Source organism: Strongylocentrotus purpuratus, unplaced genomic scaffold, assembly GCF_000002235.5.
Source record: "Strongylocentrotus purpuratus isolate Spur 01 unplaced genomic scaffold, Spur_5.0 spur5_scaffold_12, whole genome shotgun sequence".
NCBI classification, from domain to species: domain Eukaryota; kingdom Metazoa; phylum Echinodermata; class Echinoidea; order Camarodonta; family Strongylocentrotidae; genus Strongylocentrotus; species Strongylocentrotus purpuratus.
In genome coordinates this window covers 28,411,750-28,434,976 of record NW_022145597.1, presented here as the reverse complement: position 1 = coordinate 28,434,976, position 23,227 = coordinate 28,411,750, and the positions used below count along the sequence as shown (strand labels likewise).

The following is a 23,227-nucleotide window of genomic DNA, read 5'->3' as shown; positions in this document are numbered from 1 at the left end:
AAAAAAGATGTTGCATTGCCCTTTAGGTGCCAAAACATGGGTCGGTCTTTTCTTACTTTTTTTTTTTTTTTTTTTACCCCCCTCTTTGGGCTGATATTTCTCAGTTTGAATGCTTAAAAACATTTTTTTCTAAAAAAATGTTAAAAAAAAAAACTTTTTTATAAAGTCGACCAAAAATTTCAAGATTTTGGGGTCGCAAAGGGCAATACAACATATTTTTATGTAGGCCTAATACATGTATTTTCACACTGCTATTCAGGGCAAACCAATGCCAACTTATACCCCAGACACCTGTTAGAAACCAACTACAAATTAATTTTTCCTTTACAGCATAAATACCACTAATGGAGAAAAATCACATATCTAACAGTGTATATCTTTATGTGCTTCAAAAGAGCTTTGGCCTACCACCCTGGCTCTAGCCTACATGTAGCTGCTCTGATCAGGCACTCAAGCATTCAAGGAGGTACTTCCTACCAGGAACCCACTTATCAAACATGGGCTGAGAGTGGCATATGCAGATTTAGGCCTTGACAAACGATAATTATTCTCTGACACAGATTCTAAACCTGTACCTTGTGATCCACAGCCCCATGACTTATCCACTAGACAATGACACCTAGCTCTACTCCTGCTCCATGTGCAGTGTTCTGGGGGGCATTTCACAAAACTTGTCATCAGTGACAAATGACAGTTTTTGTTATAAGCTACTGAAATGCTTGCTTCTGATTGGTCATCGGCAGATTTGTCACTGATTTTTGTCATTTGTCATTGAAAAAAGGCTCTGTGAAACGCCCCCCTGATGTCAGTGAGGTCTTTCTCTGTTGCCTCTCCAACTCCCATATGCTTCAGATATGTACCCAGTGGGTAATTGTATCAGTGAAGGGGGGATCGATAAAGGGGGGAAGGGGGTAATCTAGAGGGATATTTGTCCTATAACTATTCTTACCAGGGCCGATGATGGCGAGGACTTTCTCTGTTGCCTCTCCAGTTCCATCTGTAGTTTAGCCAGTGGTTCCGCCTTGGACCAGGCAATCCTGGCCTCTTCCTGCAGGTGTGCTTTCTTTGATTCAAAGTCTTCAATGTCTTCAAATGTTACTGATGGAGCCTGCAAAGAGAAAGAAAAGACGGAAATGGCAGTGTGAAACAAAAAGAACTGGGAGTTGAATATGGAAGAGTTATATTTACAGATTCTATTAAACATTCTCTGGCGACTATTGCTTTGCTTCATGTACAGTATCAGTTTCTTACAATACCTGAATTCCCAAGTTCAACTCTGGATCAAACACGTAACCTAACCCTCACAATAACCTAGAACAGAGAGAGACTTGTTTGAGGCATATATGTTCTAACAAAGCCAACCTCGACAAAGCTCTGCAAATAAAACAATCTTATATTGTCTGCTTTAACAACTTCAATTTTCTGCAATACTAAATCCTGTCCTGTTGAGTTGGGAGGGATAGCCCACCTTGAATGCTTGATAGCATGCCTGCATAAGAACAGAACAATCATTTAATTATTTTTTTGAAATGATCAAAAGTTTGAACAACTCCTGTGCCCAATAACTAATTATTGATACCTAAGCAAACTGTTATCAATATTGAAGTCATATCACTTGTTGAAAGACAGAAGGTTATTAACTCTGTGTCAAATGATATGAATTAAGGCCCTAGCTTCTGACTTTCAATGGATAATACATAGAGGATAAACGTACCTTTGGAGAAGCTGAACTGCTGGTACTACTTGCGCTACACTCTCTGCTAAACAGGTACCGACTGTCTCTATTGCCTACAATAGGTCCAGGAATAGTGCTTGAAGATGGCAAGGCAACAACCTTTGACCCTTCATCATCATCCGAGTCAAGATTCTCGTTGACGAAGCAGATCTGGAGGTTCATGCCGCCCTGGAGGCGAGCCGAGAGCTTGTCCCGTCCCTTGCCGTAAATGTCGCCCTCTGCCTCCTCGTCGGCGCCCATGGCTAGCTTGCGGAGTATCTCCTGCCGCGAATTCTTCTGTGACTGATTGTGAGGAAAGACGAATCATCAATGTCATTCATAGACATATAATAGACTCTTTAACACTTTAGACATTTTGATCAAAAGCATGAAGTCGATGTCATTCAACAGTTTCCTAAACTTAGTTAGATCCATACTCCTTCTACCAAAGTTCTCATGTTCTTTTACATGCACAATGAATATGGAATACTACATCACTGTCATATTCCAAGTTGCTCAATTTGGTTATAATCCTGCTGTTTCTACACTTACCATTGTCTTATTAGCTATGAACAACAGAAGCTAAGAATCATCACAAACTCTTTTACAGAATGCACACTCGATGAAGTTTTAACTTTAGTAATATAGGCAGGACTCTTTATACAGCTTACACTTGACTTTGCAGCAGACAGACAGGAATAACACAGGCATGCAATTGACCTAATACAACTTCCTTCCTACACTCCAAACTATTTTGTCGTTTCTTTGTCACTTCTAGTTGCCATAGAAACTTCTGAATAGCATGTTTTAGAATTGTAGCTGCACCCTTAACCTATTAGATATCATTGCCTCTTCACTCAACACACCTTCACATGCATTGGCTTTAATCCAGAGTGTCTTTGAGGTTGAACATTCATTCAATAGGTTGAAATCTGCCAACTCTACAATTCTATGGCTTTTTCTCGCTTTAATAATATTGAATCATAAAAAGGGGTACACATTCTTCTGAATGCCATTATAGCAGGGCTTAATAAGCGTTCCAATTTGTTGACTATTTTATCTAATTACCTCGGTAACACGGATCCAAACATCATAATTACATGTTAAAGACATTCCAAATCATCTGAAGCAAAGACTGACGAATTGTGCACATCATTTTTCAATATATCCTGAATTTGCACATTAATTGGCACACTGTAATCTTCCTTTATTTCTGTTCCTCCATCGATTGATCCCAACAATCTGCGTAGCTTTAAATATCTACAGTTCTCCTTTCTTACTTTCGTTCAAATTCCAGATCACATGTGTACGTATTTTACCACTATGACCAGAACTGTGAGTTAATACAAAAATAAACAGACTGAAAACCATTCTAGAGTGAAAGTGGATTCCCAGTCTGAGAATTACAGTATTTATATACCGTAGATAGAAAATCCTTTGAAGTGAAAAATTATAATTGTAGTAAAATTGAGCCCAGGAAAAGGTAATACAGACCTGTTTAGCACTTTGTTGTTGCTCTTCTTCCTTTTCCATTTTTGCAAGGTGTTTCTCCAACGAGTCCCAATCCAACACAGGCAAGGATGTATCAAGACCAGCTGAACTCTTACATACCCCACCTCTAGGGGGCGCCCCACCCTCCCTAATCGACCTCTTCCCGACCGAGGGGTCAGAGTTTGTACAACGTGCGGTGGTGGTGGTGTTCGTGACCGTAGTCTGCGTGTTTGTGCCCCGATTGCATGTTGTTGTGGTTGTTGCGCTTGTTGTTGCTGGTGCACTGTGCACAGGGTCGCACTGACTATGAGTCAGCGTCGTGGCGCTGCACAGTATGGAGGAAGTCGTTGAATGTGTCACTCGATTAGTTTCATTGGGGGTTGTTTCCCCTACTCTATTAATGCTCCTTTCATTGCCATCAACCTGGTGTAGAGTACTGGAGGGAGTCTGGTTGTCCATGTAAGCCGTGCCTAGCTTGGTCTTAAGTTTGGCCAGAGCCTCGGTGAGTTCAGACTCCTCCATCAGGCAGGAAGAAGCGTTAGCGTTGAAATCATTTGTGTTTTTATTCTGATCAAACGACTCAATGTGAGGGGAGCCCTCTGTAGTCCTCATTTCACTAGGGCTGGGAGTTTCTTTCCCACCTATATTCCTGGACAACGACACCACGGGTCTCTTGCCGATGTGTTCGTTCCCGCCCTCCCCTTCGGGTGAGGTCACACAACTTGAGCTTGCATAATAATCGCTCTCCTCGTTCTGCGAGTCAAAATCAAGCGAGTCTTCCATGATTCTTTCTTCCATGGCTGCCAACTCCTCCGCCAGACTCAAGCGGTTTATACCCTGGCGTCTTCGGCTTGGTGTTTCTGGAGAGGTTTCATAGCAGGCTTTGTCGTCCAGCTCAACGCTGCTCCCCAGGTCGTGCAGCATAGCGATCCCCTTCTTGGATCCTCCCACTGCTGTCATGGCAACAGGTTCTGACTGGCTCTCACCACCTGCGGACAAATCAACAATATAAAGAGTGACCTCAATGTTCTGTGGTTGTTGATTGATCTGTTTGGGTGTTCTACTTTCATTTGGACCAGATAAACAACAATTATGTCAAGATATTCACTGAATAGAATACTATAGAACACACAAAGATGGAAAGGAATGTACACATGTGTATATATCTCATGTACTTCTATGTCAATATTGAAACAGATATCAATAATTGGGATATACTATCCAGAACAGAAAATTATATAATAAAGAGGATAGACTTGAAGGGGAAAATATATATTTCTCTAATTATTGCAATAATATATTTACAAGATAATTTTAGGCATAGACTATGAACACAGTTTTAAAGTCTATAGTCCTTGCCTGTTTCATAGAAATGAATCATACATTCACTTGCACTTGTTATGCACACCCACGATAACTGTTCCATTAGAACATTTGAATTAACTAAATTAATTGTCTCTAATAGTTATTAAGGAGTCATTTAAATATTAATAAAGAGACAGACACAAACAAAAGGCCACACAAATTTTTATATACAGTTAACTGCTAAATTATTCATACCCCTCGTAATGTTGTTGTGTTTTTTGTAATAAACTCAAGAATGAAAGGTGAACTGGTTGAATTAGGCCAAATTATTAAAAAAAAATGTTTAGCATCCTGCCTCTTTGAAAAATAGGAAGGAGGAGGCCCTTTTTTTTCCCTTCAAAATGGCTGCTCTGTACATTTTTCCTGTCATTCACGCTTTTTTTCAAGAGGGCCGCCGGTATTTAAAAAAAATGATTAAAAATCAGAAATAGATCATGTTAGAAGTACGTTTTTTGTGTTTTAATTCATTGAAGAAAAAAAAATATTAAAAAAAATTATTACATTTTTTTTTTTTAAAACATAAAAAGGAGGCGGCCCCCCCAAAAGGAAGCGGGCAGGGACGCTAAACATGTATATTTTTGTTAATGGCCTTAGGACTTTTGCTGAATACTTTAATATAGATGAAAGCCTTAATATATGTCACATTCTCAAGGAACATAAATCGGGAAAAATCCATTTTTCACATACTTAATTTAAAAAAAAAAAAAAATGTTTGTAAGGGTAGGAATATTTCAGTTGCTAACGGTATGTAAATGGTAATTTGAAACATGATCATTAAAAAAAAATAACAAAAATCACAAAAAATCCAAATACCCCACCTGCCTTTGCCTTTGCCTTTATCATTTCTGTGCTTGAACAATTCATTATGATCATTCATAACCATGAAAAGTAAAACAAATAAATTAATCTATCATTGAGGTTGTATGATACACACAACGTGACCATGCAATCCCTGTCATATATCATCATAGGAGAGAAATCACTCATACTGTCCTCAAATTAATTGGATCTACTTCTCACAAAAGTTGATTAATCCGGACAAAAATCAATTTCAATTTCAAGTTTGTGATCATTACTGTCATCCGACCAGGGGCAGCGTAGCTCGGATAAATCTGCTCTGTTTTTTCTGTCCCATGCCCCGAGGCGATCTATTGACGAACCGAGGGGTGACTTCCGGGGAAATCGATGCAGAAATGTTATTGAATTTATTCCTTTATCATCATCTTGAGCCGATCAAGATGTCAGCAATATTTGATACTGTTGGATATGGTTTGGTAGAATGAAATAGCTAGACTGTTCGGAGACGAAGGTTGTTTCAGGAGGCAGAAATACAAACAAGGAGCTGCATGTAACAACTTTTGATGAAGAATTAAACCACACACGTATGTGTTTTATTTTGGCCACAGGCCGATGCAGCCGTCATACCATTCAAAGTGCATAAGAAGTACAAAATCTAATAATAGTTTTGTTCTCAGCAGTTTTTACACATTTTGAACATACTAAGAATGAACCCCCAGTAGAACAGTTGTAAGAATCTGAACATGTGCATTACTTTGGCAATCCTAGGTCTGGTTATAACAAAAATTCAACCAGAATCATAATCATGATCCAACTCATTCCTATCCTGTTTTTGTTTAAATCGTTCTGTTAATTTTTCATTGTATAAATACATTAAGATGTAAATTCGTAATTTGCACGGGTCACCCACAACAAATATAAAAGAACAGAGGAAAATTATATTTCAGTTTTAAAACTGAGCTCGTTTGGATTTGCTATAGTATTAAAATTCGGATAACAAATTGTAATTGCAGCTTTTTCCAAAGCTTTGAAGGAAAATATTGTCTGGATACACCCATTCAGATTTTAGATGGAACTTATCTCTTTACATGCACACACCATACCTGAAGAGGTTGAATCCTGACGCTGAATATCTTTCTCTCCCTCCACGCTTCGGTTTGTCTCCCTCTGTAGGTCTGTTTGTGAAGAATTTATATCACTCTCACTGGGTAGTTGATGGTTACCGTTGACGTCGTTTGATAAATCATTATCGTCATCATCATTGTCGTCTACATCATCGTCTTCATCACTTTCAGAGAGTGATTCTTGTAATGTGTCCTTCCTTGTGATGTGTTCTTTCCTCCGTTTATAGTTCCTCCATGCACGTTGGATTCTGGAACCCAAAAAAGACAATATTTCATTATAATAGGAATCATAAGTGTGGTCTATTGATGGTTTAGGAGAAAGAAAAATAAATGTGAATTACAATTCAAATTCATCTGGGGCCTGTTTCATAAAACTTTATATCTATAACAAATGCTAAATTTCTACAACAAATTTGCTCTCAGCCAATCATTTTAAAGAGTTCATGATCAAGTTGACTGCTGAAATTGATTCACATACATTGGGCTTTTACATAAACCCATGCAGCTCTCAGTAAACATTTATTTCAGATGCAGAATAGCATTGATGGATTCACTCAAGTCAATATTTCCATCCGCAAAATCGCAACTATAAGGGTAAATATGTCAATCATCATCCTGTAGGAGACATTGTGATTTTCATTTGGAATGCATTTACATGTAGCATCAACACATATAAATGTACTTAGATACATAGTAGGTGTTTGTGTTGATGCTAAATATCTTTCAATACAATTAATCATGAATATACACACTTGGGACTGCATGTTCTATTCTTCTTCTTCTTTCTTCCAATTTATTACTCAGCTTAAGCAATAAAAAAAAAATTACAAAAAAAATCAAATTTGTTTGAAATAAGACCTAATGACTGGATTGACAGTATGTAGAAAAGTGAAATCTCATTAACCCTGATCTTGAAAAAAATGTATGCTGGTATTTATTTCAAAGAGCTCTTTTCTACTTTTCCAGATTTATATTGCCCTTCACTCATATCTAAAAAAATCCAACTGCCTTTTTAGTTTAACCAGTTAATTACCAGATTCCTTTATATCCCATAAGCATAATACAGAAACCAGCCCGTTCCAGCAGGTAATAGGTTAACAAAAACCTCTTTAACGTCTACTTTCCACTCTTGAGGAAGTCATCAGATTGAGTTTCCCAGAAGAGCACAGCCGGTCACAAGCCATTAATGTCGGATTGTTAGTACTTTCTTTCAAGATCTATGCATCTAAGGATCTCTGATGGCTCATAAATTAAGCGAATGCATTATTATCCTGCCCACCTTCATTACTAAATGTCCCTTGATGATGCTTCCAACCAGAGGCCTTATTGATAAATGCCAATAATTCAGAAATCCAGTCCCTCGGTTGGTCAAGAATTCATATTTTTTTAAAGCCCCTAGCTTGATAAAACATACACTGCTGTTGAAACAGCATCTAGACATGTAAGACTTTAAAATTAGAAAAATTTTGAGCACTTGAATGTGGGGCTCAAACAAGGCTAATCACAATTTCTGCTTTATAATACAATTTCAATCATTTTTCCAATTATCTTACTACTGATTTGCTTTTGCACAAGGCTGCTGGATGTCAAATTTGGGTTTATGTACAGATTTATTTACGACTTGCATTATTTTGGTTTGAACAAGGCAAATCTTGCAGCTTCAGAAGATAGGAAATGATCGGCCAATACTGTAAAGCCGAGGAGTTCTAGGCAGAGGGGTTCTTTAACTTGAAGCACCCTGGTTCTCACTGCAATGTTCTACAATAGAACACTTACATGTAGATTCATAACCACAATTCAACATTCTGCCCTTTATCAATAAAATGAGAAGCTTTAAGAAAATAACATTTCAATCACTTTTCCAATTTGTTTACAACCGGTTTTCTTTTGCACAAAGCTAGTTGATGTAAAATTCGGGTTTTCCCTAAATTTCACAAACCTGAGCTTCAGGGGGACCATCATGTTCCACAGGGTTTACTCAATTTATTATTGTTTGAACAAGGCAAACATTGAAGCTCCATATAGAGGAACAAATGCCTGATTTGGAAAGGAATGAACGGCTTTATTCTGAGAAGTTCTCCTAGACGGAGTGGTTACTTGAGTGGAAGCTCCTGGATTCCTACCGCAAGTCTCCAGGGACTCTATTCATTATTCTGCTTGCATGACGCACCTGAAGGAGATGTGGGGTCCACATTGGGGGAGCTAGATATGCCGGCTAGGAATGTGTTAGATGGAGACTATAGGGCCATTTACACTTGCATCCAAACGCGCCCCAAAATGTCAAACCGGAGCCTGACCGCGATGTTTCAGTGATGTTACCAAGGCAACTACGCTTTACCGGCAAAAATGCCAAGCCCGAAACATTCCAAACCGAGGTGGTGTGATTTTTTTCCATGTTTTGGCCTGTTTGGCGAGTATAAACGCTCGCAGCTGTAACATCATGATATTTGACTTTAGAAGTGGGGCTATAGCTTTCGTCCTTGAGGCCTTAATTGGATAAAGTAAACAAATGGTTTATGCTAAACCACTATGAAAGAGTGCAACTAAACTGTAAAATCTCGCTTTAGAAACCACATCGGGAAGACCGCACATCCGCATTACCAACCAAAACACGCCAAAATATCACTGAGCTTTTCAGTCGGTGATGTTTCAGCACAAGTGTGGTCGAGTGGATATGTCACCGGACTCTGGATCACAAGGTCCGCGGGTCAAGTCCCGCCGCGGCACTAATGTCCTTTGGCAAGACATTGATCTACATTTGCCACTCTCCACCCAGGTGTTACATGGGTACCCTGTAGGATGCGAAAGCTAATGTGGTTAGATTAGCAAGTGAGCGCTTGTAAAAATGATGCCTGGCTGGAATGCTCCCCAGGGAGTAGAGAATGTGCATACATTGTGTGCTGGTAAGCCTGAATCCAATGACCGGGGTAATAATATACTTATCTGTAAAGCGCTTTGAGAGGGCCTTCCGTCCTGAAAAGCGCTATATAAGAACGAGCTATTATTATTATTATTAAAACATCGCAATTCGTTTAAATGAGGTATTTGACAGTATAAATGCACCTTTTGATGCTTTAGCATGCATAAGGGCTGCAATATTACCCCAAAATGGTGGAGAAGGTATCCTATCGTACCCACGTCCATACGATGTGGAGTATTTTTCTTCAGTATAAATTTTCCTGTGGAGTATTCAGCCCTTGGAAGAAATTTGAAGTCCAAGGAAAATGTGTTATACCAATATCTGATTGTATGCGATTGATTCTGAGAAAACATCATACATCTAGTTCTGCCAGAGCTACATGTACTTGTAATTCACATGTGCCCGATATAAGGGTAATTTGGAAATCTACAAAATCAATAAACTCAAGAGCAGGAGATTGAGTACGGTATGTGTCTTCATTATGAATAAAGACTATATTAAGAGAGAATAGCACATACCGGTACACTCTCCTGTGAAAACTACATTATTGCATTTATCAGTGCCTATTATGAAGGTCAAATATAAAATCATTGCTACTTGTGAAGAGGAATTTGGGGATGCCCCTCCCCCTTTTCAAAACATTATTATGCTAAAGCACATAATGTAATATAACTATTATGTACTAGAGGCAGAATATTTTTCTTAAAGGTAAAGACCAGTATTGGAAATGCCCCAATTTCAAAAAATGAAATGGAAGCTCTTATTCCCAATCATGTGAAAGAATATGTTTTGAGTAATACATGATGATACAAATTTTGCCGGGAAACCGCCTACTAATTGATATATTTGGTAAATTAGTTTATCTATTGGTGTGTGATAGATAAACGCACGTGTCGTGCACGTGTGCGTAGTCCCATATACATCTTTCTGTATTCCAGAATCTTGCAGTACACACCAATACTTATATGCTAGATGATCAACCTTTTCTGATCGATTCCACAACGTTTCTTTCACAATGCAATCGCATGACCAGAACTGGTCTTTATCTTTATAAGTATGTATAATAAGGATCACAATTATTACATGGAAATGGGGGAAAATTTGTGTTGTGCTAGAGCTACATTTGAATTTATACGTGCCCAGGGAGGTACAACTTGTGTAAGTTACAAGAACTTTCCTCGCATTCACTCCACATTTTTGGGCTAATGCAAATCTACATAAGTAGGAAACTTAATATCAACACTTCATTACAACACAATTCCTTTGAAAATGCCAGTAACCACCACCCCCCCCCCCCCAGGATGTACAAACACTGGCGTTGGACATATAAGAGTCTTTTGCAGGCAACCTGCATGCCCAGAATGCACCTCATTGAGTGGCGCGGTAGTCGACGCATCGGATGCAAATCACCTGCGAAGAGGGGTGAGGATCCTGAAAGGTAAGGAGCGGTGATTCACTCTACCTGCCTTACTAAAGGTGAGGTGGAGAGAGAGGGAGAGAGAGAGAGAGAGAGAGGGAGAGAGAGAGGGAGGGAGAGCGAGAGAGGGAGGGAGAGAGATAGAGAGGGAGAGAGAGGGAGAGAGATAGAGAGAGAGGGAGAGAGAGAGGGAGAGAGAGAGAGAGAGAGAGAGAAAGAGAGAGAGAGAGATGTCTTCGCTGACAAACCTTCATGTACCCTATGGGCTTCTTTCACTTTCATGATAACAAGCAGGACTGAATTTTGATGCCCCTTTTAGGGGGCCCTGCTTGCGACTACACCCCTCGTCAAATCAAATGTCTGCCTCAAGGCAGAATTCAAGATAGAGAGAGAAAAAGGAGAAATCCAAACCCTTTTTCCCACTTAGGGAACCAATAAGAGGGGAAAAAGATGTGAAATTCTGCTAATCGGCTCATGTACAGACTGTAAATCTTCATGAATGTTGAAATCTTGAGAAAAAAAACCCAGATGAATTTGCACAAAAAGAAGAAAATTCTGTACAGCCGTGTCCATTTCTATCATGCTACAATACATCTTTAGATACCATGAATTTTTAGAGAGGAAAATAACTATTGAAATCTTTAAATTGGCAACATAATGACTTGTTCAGATCTTGGTTATTTCTGACAAACTGGCAATTCTTAACTTTAAGATATTGTTTCTGTCCATCTTTCTACTGTTCAGATAGAACACTTTTTATTAGAAGTGTATACATGTTCATATGAATGTAGGTATTAAAGCATACCTTCATTGCCAATTTAAAGAAGAAAAACTGATCAATTCCACTTCTTATGATCATTGCCCAGGATGTGTTAATAGCCTGGAGAACGTGCCTAATTGTTGATGCGCACCTGTATGCCCCCTAACACCTGCCAGTAATATATCAGTAATTGCACCACGACATATTGTCTCCTGGATACCCATCTAGGGGCGCGTTCATGCTTGATTTTGAAGGCAGAATGAGCGATTTGTAACGCTCATCGTAAACGCTCATCGTAATCGCAGTTCCACGGTGAACTGTTCATGCTCACTTCTCCAGGCAATTCTCCTTGGGTGGCCTTCAGCTGGATTCGCAAACCTGTGTGCGCATGCTACGTAGACCCACTAGAGGTCAGTGCGTTGACCCCATTTAAACGCGTTTACAAATTGTAAACGCATCTTTTTGTGAGTTTACGATCGGCGATCGTGATCGCCTTTTTTCGGTGATTCTACAAAAGTGAGCATGAACGCAAGCGTGTTTTAAACTAAACGCGTAACAGATGCCTGATTCTGGCCGTCAAAATCAAGCATGAACGCGCCCTAGGAGTGTCTGCAACTGAGTAAAGGCCATGTCATCTAACTAATAGAGCCCCTCCTTCATTGAGCTTTACCAGGTATGCCAATTAAGCCACTATATGGATTAAGATCAAGTTTCTTTTCACCTCTAATATAAACGTAAGTCTCCTTATTGAAACATGTATCCTCGACATGCACCTCTCTATACACTTGATATACATTCCTGTGTCCAATGTATTAAAGCCCCACTGCACTACTTTTATAGCTACTCACGCCCTCTATATATCAAACAATGCCTAATCGGTGACCATTGTTCCCCCATGGTCCCCTTTGTCTTGAAATTCATAATCCTGATATTTGGAGAACGATAATGTTCGGTGCCTTTTTTCAGATTCCCATTATTTTTGTTTGTCCAAAAAACAAACATTGTTGTTGTTGTGTTTTGGCTTATTGGCGATTAGTCAGTAATTTGACTATTGTCGCCAAAATACTTTACGTCTCCTATTGCAGCTCCTATGGTGTATGTAAAGGAACAATCTGATTTGTGAAGGGTGAAGGAATGAATGAGATAACCACCTGTCAATGACCATGCAGGGAGGTATAATCCCTCCTAGCCAAACTAGTGCATATACTGTAGGCTTTAAATTTAAATCTCCTCTGTACATGTATAAAATATGTTTTATGTAAATCTTCAAGCAATTGTGAATTCTTATTGCCCAAATTTCCTAAATAAGATTTTGAAAGTTCACAAAATATGAATGTTCAAAGTATTTCGATTCAGAGGATAACTAAAATTAAATTTATTTTTAGGTGCACAACCATCTGCTGTATTTACAAATAAAATGATCTGAATGGCCCCAAAATACCCCACACAAAATCAAAAATGGGGTTAAGTTTTAGAGAGATAAATACAAAAAGTTACAGAAATCTTTTTTTGTTAAATGATATTTTTCAGATTGACTGAGGTGACGAGTGAAGTATTTGAAATAAAGTGAAGTGTGAATAGACCTTGGATATTGATTGAGTGTTGTGTGAACAGCTACTGTGTAGACTGATAGACAGCTGTCCCATGGGAAATAAAGAGACCGGACATGATACTCACACATTGGATACCCATCAATTTATCACAAACTCATCCTCTCAAACTCTCTCTCTATCTCTTCCGCTCTATCTGTCTGTCTCTTAAACTTGAGATATATATATGCATCAATTCATTAAAAACCTACTTCCTTTACAAGACTCTATTCAACCATTTTCTTTATCTCCCTCCTCCTTTACTCTCTCTCTCTATCTCTTCCGCTCTATCTGTCTGTCTCTTAAACTTGAGATATATGCATCAATTCATTAGAAACACCACTTCCTTTACAAGACACTATTCAACCATTTTCTTATCTCCCTCTTCCCTCGCTCTCTCGATCTGTCTCTGTATCTCTCTCTCTCTCTCTCTCTCTCTCTCTCTCTTATGCACTTTGGATGCAATTTCATCACAAACCCCTCCCCTTTCACAACGCTATTTTGTACCTCCCACCCCCCCCCCCCCCACAGATATTTTTAACTTGTACTTGGGGGAGGGTTGCACATATCACCTGCCATGTGTCCCCCTCCCCCATCCCATCCTTGGATGTAGATCAAGCAAGAAGACACAATCGCCCTTCATTCTACTTACATGTTAAATCATAACAGTTTCACATCTCATGCTGAAAGCATACAGCATTTCACACACATAGGGCATCCATACGATTCATAATGGTTGAATGGAATGTGCATCAGACGGTGCACTTTACATGTGTTCCCCGGAAGCACCAACCTTTCAAACAAATCCCACTAAAGTAAGGATTTCTGTTGTTAGGGGGAGGGGGGGGGGGGGCAATGGGATATTCTGGACAGATAATAGTTGTACTTATGACGTATACATAAATACATTTTCTAATCTTGTAAAATCCAAAAAAACATCTTTATCCACCACTCAGCTTCCATTTCGGTAGGAATACATTTAAGCAAGTAAGATACAGATAAGAGAGGAAGAAAACAACAAGAAAACATATAGAATGAAAGAGATAGGGCAAGGAGGAGGGGGTCAGAGACTGAGAATAAAGAAAAATACAAGAAAGAAATATATGGGAGAAAGAGAGAGAGAGAGATACAGAGGGATAAAGAATAGGGAAAACAGCTAGGATACCAATGTATAAAAGGCAAAGGAGGTAGAGAGGGGGAGATGAACGAAAGAGGACCAAGAGAAAGTGATGCAGGTTCACACATCTATCCCACCCTTAAATCCTTAATCTCTCCCCAACCTCCTTTACATGATTCTCTCTCTCTCTCAAACCAGGTCAAGCCTCTTGAAGAAGACCTCTTTTAGCGTAGCTAAATTGAAATGGTAATACGGGACTGCACAATTACACACCGCGGTTCACAATACCTAGTCTTCTCTTCCAAAATAAAAAATGTATAGTCTGCCGAGAGCCTACAGCATATTCTCTTTTTTGTGAACTGATAGCAATTCATGCCCTTCTGCCTTTTAAACGAGGATCTCTCTCTCTCTCTCTCTCTCATCCCTTCTCTCTCTCTCTCTCTCTCTCTCCCCCTCTATCTATCTTCCCTTCTTTCTCTCTCTTTCTCTCTCTCTTCTCCCTTCTCTCTCTTTCTCTCCTCTATCATATCTTATCTCCCCCTCTATCTTTCCTTCTCTCTCTCTCTCACTCTCTCTCTCTCTATCTCTCTCCTACCCCTCTATCATCCTTCTCTCTGTTTCTCTCTCTCTCTCTCTCTCTCTCTCTCTCTCTCTCTGTATCATCCCTTTTCTCTCTCTGGTTACCATGAAGTTAACACCTTTTTACTTCTCACCTTCCTCGGAACTCACCAATCTCTTTAGAAATGAGAGTGTCAGTTGTCCCAGATCCCTGACACTCATTGGAGAATAACAAGTTGGAAATAAAGAGGTTGACTTTATAACAAACTGGTTAAACACTCACTGTAATAACTACCTGGAAGCTGAGACAGAAAGGGTGTTAATAAGAAGATAATCTAGACTAACTCGCAGAAAGATCTGCCAAATTGAGATGAGTATTTGTCCATCTTTTTCTCTTTTCCATTTTCCCTTCCATCTCTCTATTTCTCTGTCAAAATTCATCCCTTTCCTTCTTGCCTGTTAGTCTTTATTCTGTCCTTCTATAATTTGTTTCCTTCCCTTTTTCTTTCTTTTTTCTTCCTTCTTTCCTTCCTTCCTTCACGTGGATAAATACAAGAAGGGTTACTTACGTTATTATCCTCGATTCATATCTTTGTAGCCGATTTCTCCTCACGCATATGTTGTCTTCAAATTCTACCTCCAATCTGTGACTGTAAGAAAGGATACAATAAACATTAAGTATGAGCTGAATTTATTGGACAACATGAGCTGTTTTCTTTATGACAATGGATATCCTATATTCTGCCACGAGAACAATTTCAGAGAGGAAAGTGAAGAAGGGAAGGAAAGAAAAGGCAAGAAAGAAAAAGCATGAAAGAAAAAGGAAAGATTATATGGACAAAATAAGGAGAAAGTGAAATAGGACCAAAAAAAAAAGACAGGCTCGTGAACATGAGAGAGAGATAGGGCTGGGTGCATGTAAGGAGTAGTTTAATGTAGTGGGCTATGATTGATGGTATAGCTTTACTAGATTACTGCATGGTTTACACGAGTTACCTCTAATTTAAGATTAGTCTTTCACATCAGACCCATCATTTCATCCTCACCTCACTGAATTCATTTTGCTAACTGTTATGGGTGTAAACCAGGCTTTGCATGTCATATTCAATATGACAGGTCTTAAAATTGAGCTTATTATAATTGTGGAAAAAATCAGACACATGAGTCATTAGGTGGACCTGTGCATTATACAAGTAGCCACCATCATTATCATTATTATTTTTGAAAGAGTTCTCTTATTTGATGATCCAACATTTGCTCCAAGTTTTATATCTTCCCATATAATAAAACAAAGGGTATGGGTTGCAACTGGATTTCATATCAGGTTTATGTTTAGGGTTAGTGTTAGGGGTAGTGTTGGTCCAAAGTTCAAGTAAAATTTTTAATGAATGCAGGAAATTGACCATTTAGCAATTGTCACCTGAATAGTCTACAGAACCATCATTATAAGAGCAGTATGTCTGAATTAGCCTGAAGGTACAGACTAGCATGGAGGCAGTTTCCAAGCGCACTGGGTGGAAGCCAACGGACTTGTATATTTCATGTGCATGCTGTGCTTAGCTTAAATGTCTCAGATTCTTGGAATTCATCTCATGTTCCTTAGGGCAGGAAATGAAGGACTTGAAGAGATGAGTTATTACATGATTAACTACAGAGGAACAACTGTTTGGAGAATGTATTACACAAGCACACAGGATATTGGAAAATGTCTACCATCGCAATGTTTACAGTCTCTTTACTTAATGTCACTCCAAAAAGATGTTGTGCACAGGCGGCATTGTCTATTTAAAAAAAAAGTTTGTTGTGCAATGTCTATCAAAAAATCCCACACAAGGCCCAAGAATGGATTTAACATACAAATTAATTTCGGTACTGTAAAACAAAAACCTCTCATATGAGTAAATTTTCTCTAATTTTGCAAGTGGTCCAGTATCACAACATCAAATACTTTTAAATCAGTGAATCCTAACAATCAATTTCTGTAATTCGATAACATTTCTTGAAAAATTTCTCTAATTTTGTAAAGAGGTCCAGTATCAAAATATCAAATACTTTGAAATCATTAAATCCTAACAAAGAATTTCTGCACTTTGATAAAGTTTCTTGCAGAGAAAATGAATACCATTCACAAAATTAGCAAAAAGCATTTGCTTTAAATCAGTGTTGCCAACGTATGTGACAGAACAGAATAGTGCAAATTTGGTTCAATACTAATGTCTGTAAAGAAATAAACTGTGTTTTTGTAACAAACATGAAAGTCCTTAAAAAGGAAGCTTTGTTTCAAAATGCACTTTTGGCCATGGAAGAGCAATGGAAAAAGTTCCCTTCAATATTAGTATTATTCATTTATCCATTGGTATATTCACTGTAAGCTGACTAGCAATGCATGTTGAAGCGGCCACTTTAAAATTGAAAAATGCATAATGGCATTATTATTTACGAAGGTAAATATTGTAAGATAAAGATAGAATCAGCCTTAAAGGAGGATTCTACCCTGACATGGGAGGGGAGCTCGCAAGATACGTCACATCGTTGCCAATTTGTGTTTGATTGATCGCAACTTTAAAAAATGTATAACATTCTTATTTTCAATCAGATTTTGCTCAAACTTTCACTGGCCTGTTCTTCTAATTTTCTGCTCCTATTAAAACCCAACTTAATATCAGGGTGGACTTCCACTTTGAATTTTGCACAATAAATACCTGTATCTACCCATGGCCACAAAGCAATCACAATACACAGACGTAATTCATGACCTGTCAATATCTAAGTGTAATTTATCAGTCTAAACATTTTCTTTGGCAGTAAACTCCATGTCATCGTCTAATGATTCATAGTTCACATTATAATGAATTATGGGGAATTCTGGCTCAATTGTTAGTGCTAATGGCTCTTTATCTTTGTCAAAGAAACATAATTTGGAGTGGGAAGATAGCACCCACGTAGCAGTGATCAATTACACTCATAATGAAGTACATGACATAAGCCTACAGATGAAGAATTATGTCTGTTCAGCTTGCCTTTTTCATGCTGGCTCAAATTTTATATCCTTTTCTTTTAATACTAGAAGGATAAAAAAAAAAAAAAGGCTATCCACTATAGGGAGAGAGTCAAAGGGGTCCCTTTGTCTACTTTTTACTTCCCCACTCTTTCCTTTTCTCCATTCGATTGGAAAACACAACCGTCCCCCCCCCCCTTTTCTCCTCCCGTGGTAGCTACACGACTGGGCGTGATGGTATGCATCTACCTAATTTCTTTCAAGACAACTGTTTTTTTTTTGGAGAAAAGCTAGTGATCCTACATACCGTTAGCTCAGAGACAAAAGGACATTAACTCCTATAGTTTAATATGTAGTGTTAACGCCCTTCCCGGTCTCAACAGAAGATCTAACCACCTCTGATCATTCCAATGGAATACACTCCTTTGAAAGGGAGAACAAAAAACAGTGATTGGTTTTAAATTGAATCTTTGACAATCTTCTATCTACTTCGCTGAATAAAAGGGAGATTATTATCAGTCACGCACTACTGTAACATTCAATGTGTAATCAACAGGAAACTGATTACGAAAGAGAAAGCTGTACAGATTTGAGATTCAAATTGGCAACAATGTACTTTTCATAGTGTTAAAGTACTTTAAACATTTGAATAACAGCTACATGTAGGTTGGATTAGTGAAAGGAGGTTGAAGGCACACTTCAATTCCAGCCAAGGCCCATCGTGACTAGAGGCAATAAACTGCTCCAAAAATCAAAAAACAATAAACAAAAAAGAAGGGAAAAAAGAGAAAGAAAGAGCAGTAAATAAAGATGACGTGCGCTTTTCTGCATCTTCATCTTATGATACAACGATCATACACAGACAGGCCATTGAAAAACAAATGCATGCACACAGAATGGGGTACATTGGGCAATAGGATACACACAAATGTGACATACACGTAGGATTATAGAAATATGGTCTCACACTTGAAATTGATTTTCGAACGAGCGATTCCTTTTTAATTACATTGCTAATGCCATTTTCTTTAAAAAATGGATTTCAAAGATGTCTACTGGAACTAAATTTTGTGTTATATCATTTTCTAATTCATGTATTATGCTACATTTCATGTGTTCATAAGGACAGTATCCTATCGAAGGATTCCAATGTCAAAATCAATTACTAAGCTAACTTGGGTACAAAAAGACAAGTAAATAAATAACTTAATAAATGTTTTCTCAAATGTTATTAGAACTCATTATTCTTTTGTGAAAATGTAATATAATAATGATTAATAGCTCACATTCATAATGCCTCTAATACTTTATTTCTAGGCGCAGCACATATTATTACCCCGGTCATCAGATTTAGGCTAATTCGCAACACAATGTTTGCACATTTTCTACTCCACAGAAATGTATCGGTATGCCTTTCACTAAATGAAAGTGATTGGACTGATCATGACTGATCTCACTAGTACATGTGCTACATGAAGAATAGTACAGAACAAAGATGGCTGACCTGAGCTGGTTCAGTTCATGCTCATGAAATCAATTTCCAATATACCTCCCTTCTCTCAAGGAACAATAGAGAGCCACCATCCTGTAATACCTGTACCATTCCCGATCTAAAAATACAAATCAATTCTCCCTCTTAAATCTTCAACACTCCCCCACGTGAGCATGCAATACTTTGGAGTTTGCGACAATTGAAAACCATGACGTCCGTGGTCGGATCTTCCCCCCCCCCCCTTTCTCCTGCTGGAAGAATGTTTGTCTGTCGTTTTCGGATGCAGGGCAATTTGAGACGCCGTCTCGCGTCATAACAAGTGATTCTTGTTGGAACGAGGCATTGAGACCTGGCTATATAAAGCGACTTGGTTTGCACCTCGCCAGCTGCCATGTAGCGTACAGATTTCAAATCTAAATCATTAAGCTTTCGCTGAAAAACAATCTTCCCTTTATAAATAAACAGAGAGCTCAAGTGAAAACCGAAGAACAACATTTAGCGTTGACTTGAAACTGATCATGACCTTTTATCACAGGAAACAGATCAAGACTGAAGTTATTTACCCGTGGTTAATCATGAGCTGCCTGATTGTTTATTTCAGATACTTTGTAACCTATTTTTGTGAAATAAATATGATTGAATATAGAGTTTTAGATATTGGAATATCAATTTCAAGCAAGATGACATTTAAGGAATTGCGCTTCTTCTTTTTTTCCATCGTTCGCTATATGCAGTGTAGAAAGTATGCTGTTCTTTGATTTTCTTTTTTGCTAGTTGTCAAGGCAATTGGTTTGTGTCAAAGCTCAATATCATCAAATTGTACCTTTCATAGTCTTCTGCCATTTCATTAAAAAACAAAAATCATTAGTATATGAAGCTAATAGCTACAACATTTCTTTTCCGGTTGGTGATAATAAATGACTATGATAAAAATACACTATGTCATGTGTTGACCTGACAATTTGTTTGAGTTCAATTTCAGGCATGATGATATTTCAAATAAATATAGGCCTACGTAGTGAATAAATTTGAAATAAATCACTTACTTTTCAAGTAATAGTTCTCCTTCTTCAACCTGCTTTAACATGTGATTCCTCCTCTGCTCTTCATCCTGATCAAATAAAAAATAAAGGTAGAAAACAAAATAATTGTTCATGCCTCACCTTGTACCTCAATCACAAACCTTACCCTATCATCCATCTATCTTTGTGAAGAAATAAAGCTGGAGAGCATGTTAGCATCTACTGTTTATCAGATGTGGCTTACATTACAATATGATTTGATATTTCGGACGACATAGCCACCAATCCAAAATTTATCTCTCTTCAAGTTGGATACAGACAGTCTCATCTCTCTATCTAGTCTGCAACTAGATACTCTTATTTGACACTTTACCACAATTCCCAAAGCCTTGAGCAGAGCCTATATCTGTCAGTTTCTAGTGTAAATATTCATAAATGAATGACACATGCCATAAAAACTAAAACAACAACAATAGCTGTGTCAAACAAGAAGGGCACAAGTACAGAGACTAATGTAGTCTCGTTTCACAGGCACTGTTACGCGCAAAGACTGACAAAGGTTTGCGCCGGCGAACTTCTTCTATCTATACTGTTTGAGCAACATGTTTAACTTGGAGGGAGTACCAAAATGAATTATTCAGAGGGGCGTATTTTTGCCTTTAAATGTCAACAACAAATGGCAGCTCTTTAGGGGGCATCTGCTGGCGTACTAACCCACTTTGGTTTACTACAGGAATAATCAACCTAATAAAGGTTTAGATATACATGTAGGTAAAAAAGTCAACTTAAAATCTGGATTTTATGTAGTATCAAATTTGTTTAGGCATCATACAACCTTTGGAAGATAATAAAGTGAGGCATTTACAATCATATATGGATGTACTAGTATCATAGGCACTGACACAAATCTTGGCTAAATATTACAACTTTTTCACTTTTGAGCAATGGCACATTTCGGTAAATTGCAGGAATTATCAACTCAGCAACAATTCAGATACTTTGCAATATGAGTATTTTACCTATTTTTCGGCTTCAATAAATACTTGGCTATTCAGTTGATTCATTGATTGGCAGGCTTATGGTTTTCATATGCAGGTATCAAACTGCACACAAATATATAAGTGTGCATTTAATGCGACTCAGAAAATGTGCATTACTTTTGATTGACCATGTATTAAAGTGGCTTGCAAAAGTAAATTACTTAAATGTCATCTGAACATGAGTTAAGACATTTTACTTTGCTATAAGCTAAATGTTAAGTACTATTTTCACTTAAACAAAGTATCGAATTGAAAACCAGCCCTGGATTTTGTTATTGTATCAAATTTGTTTAAACATCATGCAGAATTAATACTAGCCTAAATGAACCATATAACCTGAAAAATTCAGGAATTTGTTGTGTGTTTTGTCAAACTGAATCCATATTTATACCTCAACCCAAAATAGCATTTACAATATATACAACCATAAGGCACATCCTAGACTTGCTCCAGACAATACCGTCATCACCAATCGACATTTGAAGACATTTGAAACCGACGTACAGACATTCATGTGCTCGTCATCGTCTACTGTATGTTGTAATGTATACGTTGTCAACATCATCTGGCTGGAGTTTGATGGCTTGGAAAATATGATGATTAGCCAGCCGTAATTCAATTATCTACAGAGGTTAAGCGCTATGACATTGGAATGCTATTGAGGCTACAGGGCAAAAAGAGGCCATGCAGACGGTTCTAAGACACAAGCTCCTGTGACAATTTCTCTGCGGTTAATTTCCTACGCTGTTAAATGCCTAACTTCAAACCTAGACCAGGTACTGTGCCTGACCCTAAACCTAAAGTTTACCCCGAAATGACAGTGCAACCCTATAACCCTAGACCAACACTGTATATCTTCACAAAATAACGCTCAGAGAACTTGCCGCTAAAGCAAGTGTTAGAGCATCAATGCAAAATAGATGTGCACATGATCTGTCTGATGTTTGTATCTTGGTCTTTGTTTTTTCCTATCAAATATCATAGTGTCATATTTCTTCCTCCATTTCTTCCTTTATCATTCATTGAGATCTTGATCGAAGAACAACTTACGGTAGTTTAATTTGAAGATAACTTTGTGGATGGACCCTAACTATATGAAGATAATTTCCTGTTTAATAAACACTATAGAATAACTACAAAAAAGTTCCTCTGAAAGATGCTATTTCTCTTCAAGAAATCAACATTCTCTTTAAAATTATAATGCACTCATTCAGGCAGTAGAAAGATGGGATGAAAAGTTACAAGAAGGACTTAAGATTTAATCTTACATGCAGGGAGCTGCCAGTACCTAGCCTGCAGATACAGACTTTAATTTGATGTTTAACTGCAATTCATAAAGCCTTGAGCTGACCCTAGCTCTCTCAGTCTCTGGTCTTGTCAAGATCAGCTACAGAACAGGAGCCATGGAGCGTGGTAGACAGTGCAGTCTAAATAGTCTTGCAGTTCAGACTTCAGACATTCTCTTAATATGCATGGCGACTGAAAAGGGTTTGTATCAGAACAGAGCCTATGCATGCAGAATACCATAAGCATCTCTCATAGAAGACACAATGTTACGCACTATATCTGTCAAGGGTTTGTGCCTGCAAACAAGCCTGGGGGTTGTTTCATAAAGCTGTTCGTAAAGTTACGCATGACTTTACGAGCGACTTGTATATGAAGTGCCAGATAGGATGCCCAAAGTTTTTCCTGATTTTTTAACAAAGTGTGACTATATTTCCAATAACCTCAATTAAATTATGGCAAAAAAATATACTTTGCATTAAAAATGTTTGTTAAATAAGATTGTTGATCTACATCTGCACAGTTCAACTTTAGTTGA

The 23,227-nt window shown here is 38.0% G+C and overlaps 1 protein-coding gene across 1 annotated transcript in view; it reads right to left on the bottom strand.

Annotated features, from left to right (window-relative positions):
* The window catches only part of LOC585096 (serine-rich adhesin for platelets), a 63,907-nt gene that overhangs the window by 9,507 nt on the left and 31,173 nt on the right, over nucleotides 1-23,227 (bottom strand). The window contains exons 3-8 of the mRNA XM_030982313.1: nucleotides 20,390-20,454; nucleotides 15,423-15,503; nucleotides 6,472-6,740; nucleotides 3,209-4,194; nucleotides 1,715-2,017; nucleotides 950-1,108 (exon numbers count right to left, since the gene is read on the bottom strand). Of these exons, the coding sequence (XP_030838173.1) occupies nucleotides 950-1,108; nucleotides 1,715-2,017; nucleotides 3,209-4,194; nucleotides 6,472-6,740; nucleotides 15,423-15,503; nucleotides 20,390-20,430 (1,839 nt within the window). The 5' untranslated portion in view covers nucleotides 20,431-20,454. The remainder of the gene's footprint in view (nucleotides 1-949; nucleotides 1,109-1,714; nucleotides 2,018-3,208; nucleotides 4,195-6,471; nucleotides 6,741-15,422; nucleotides 15,504-20,389; nucleotides 20,455-23,227) is intronic.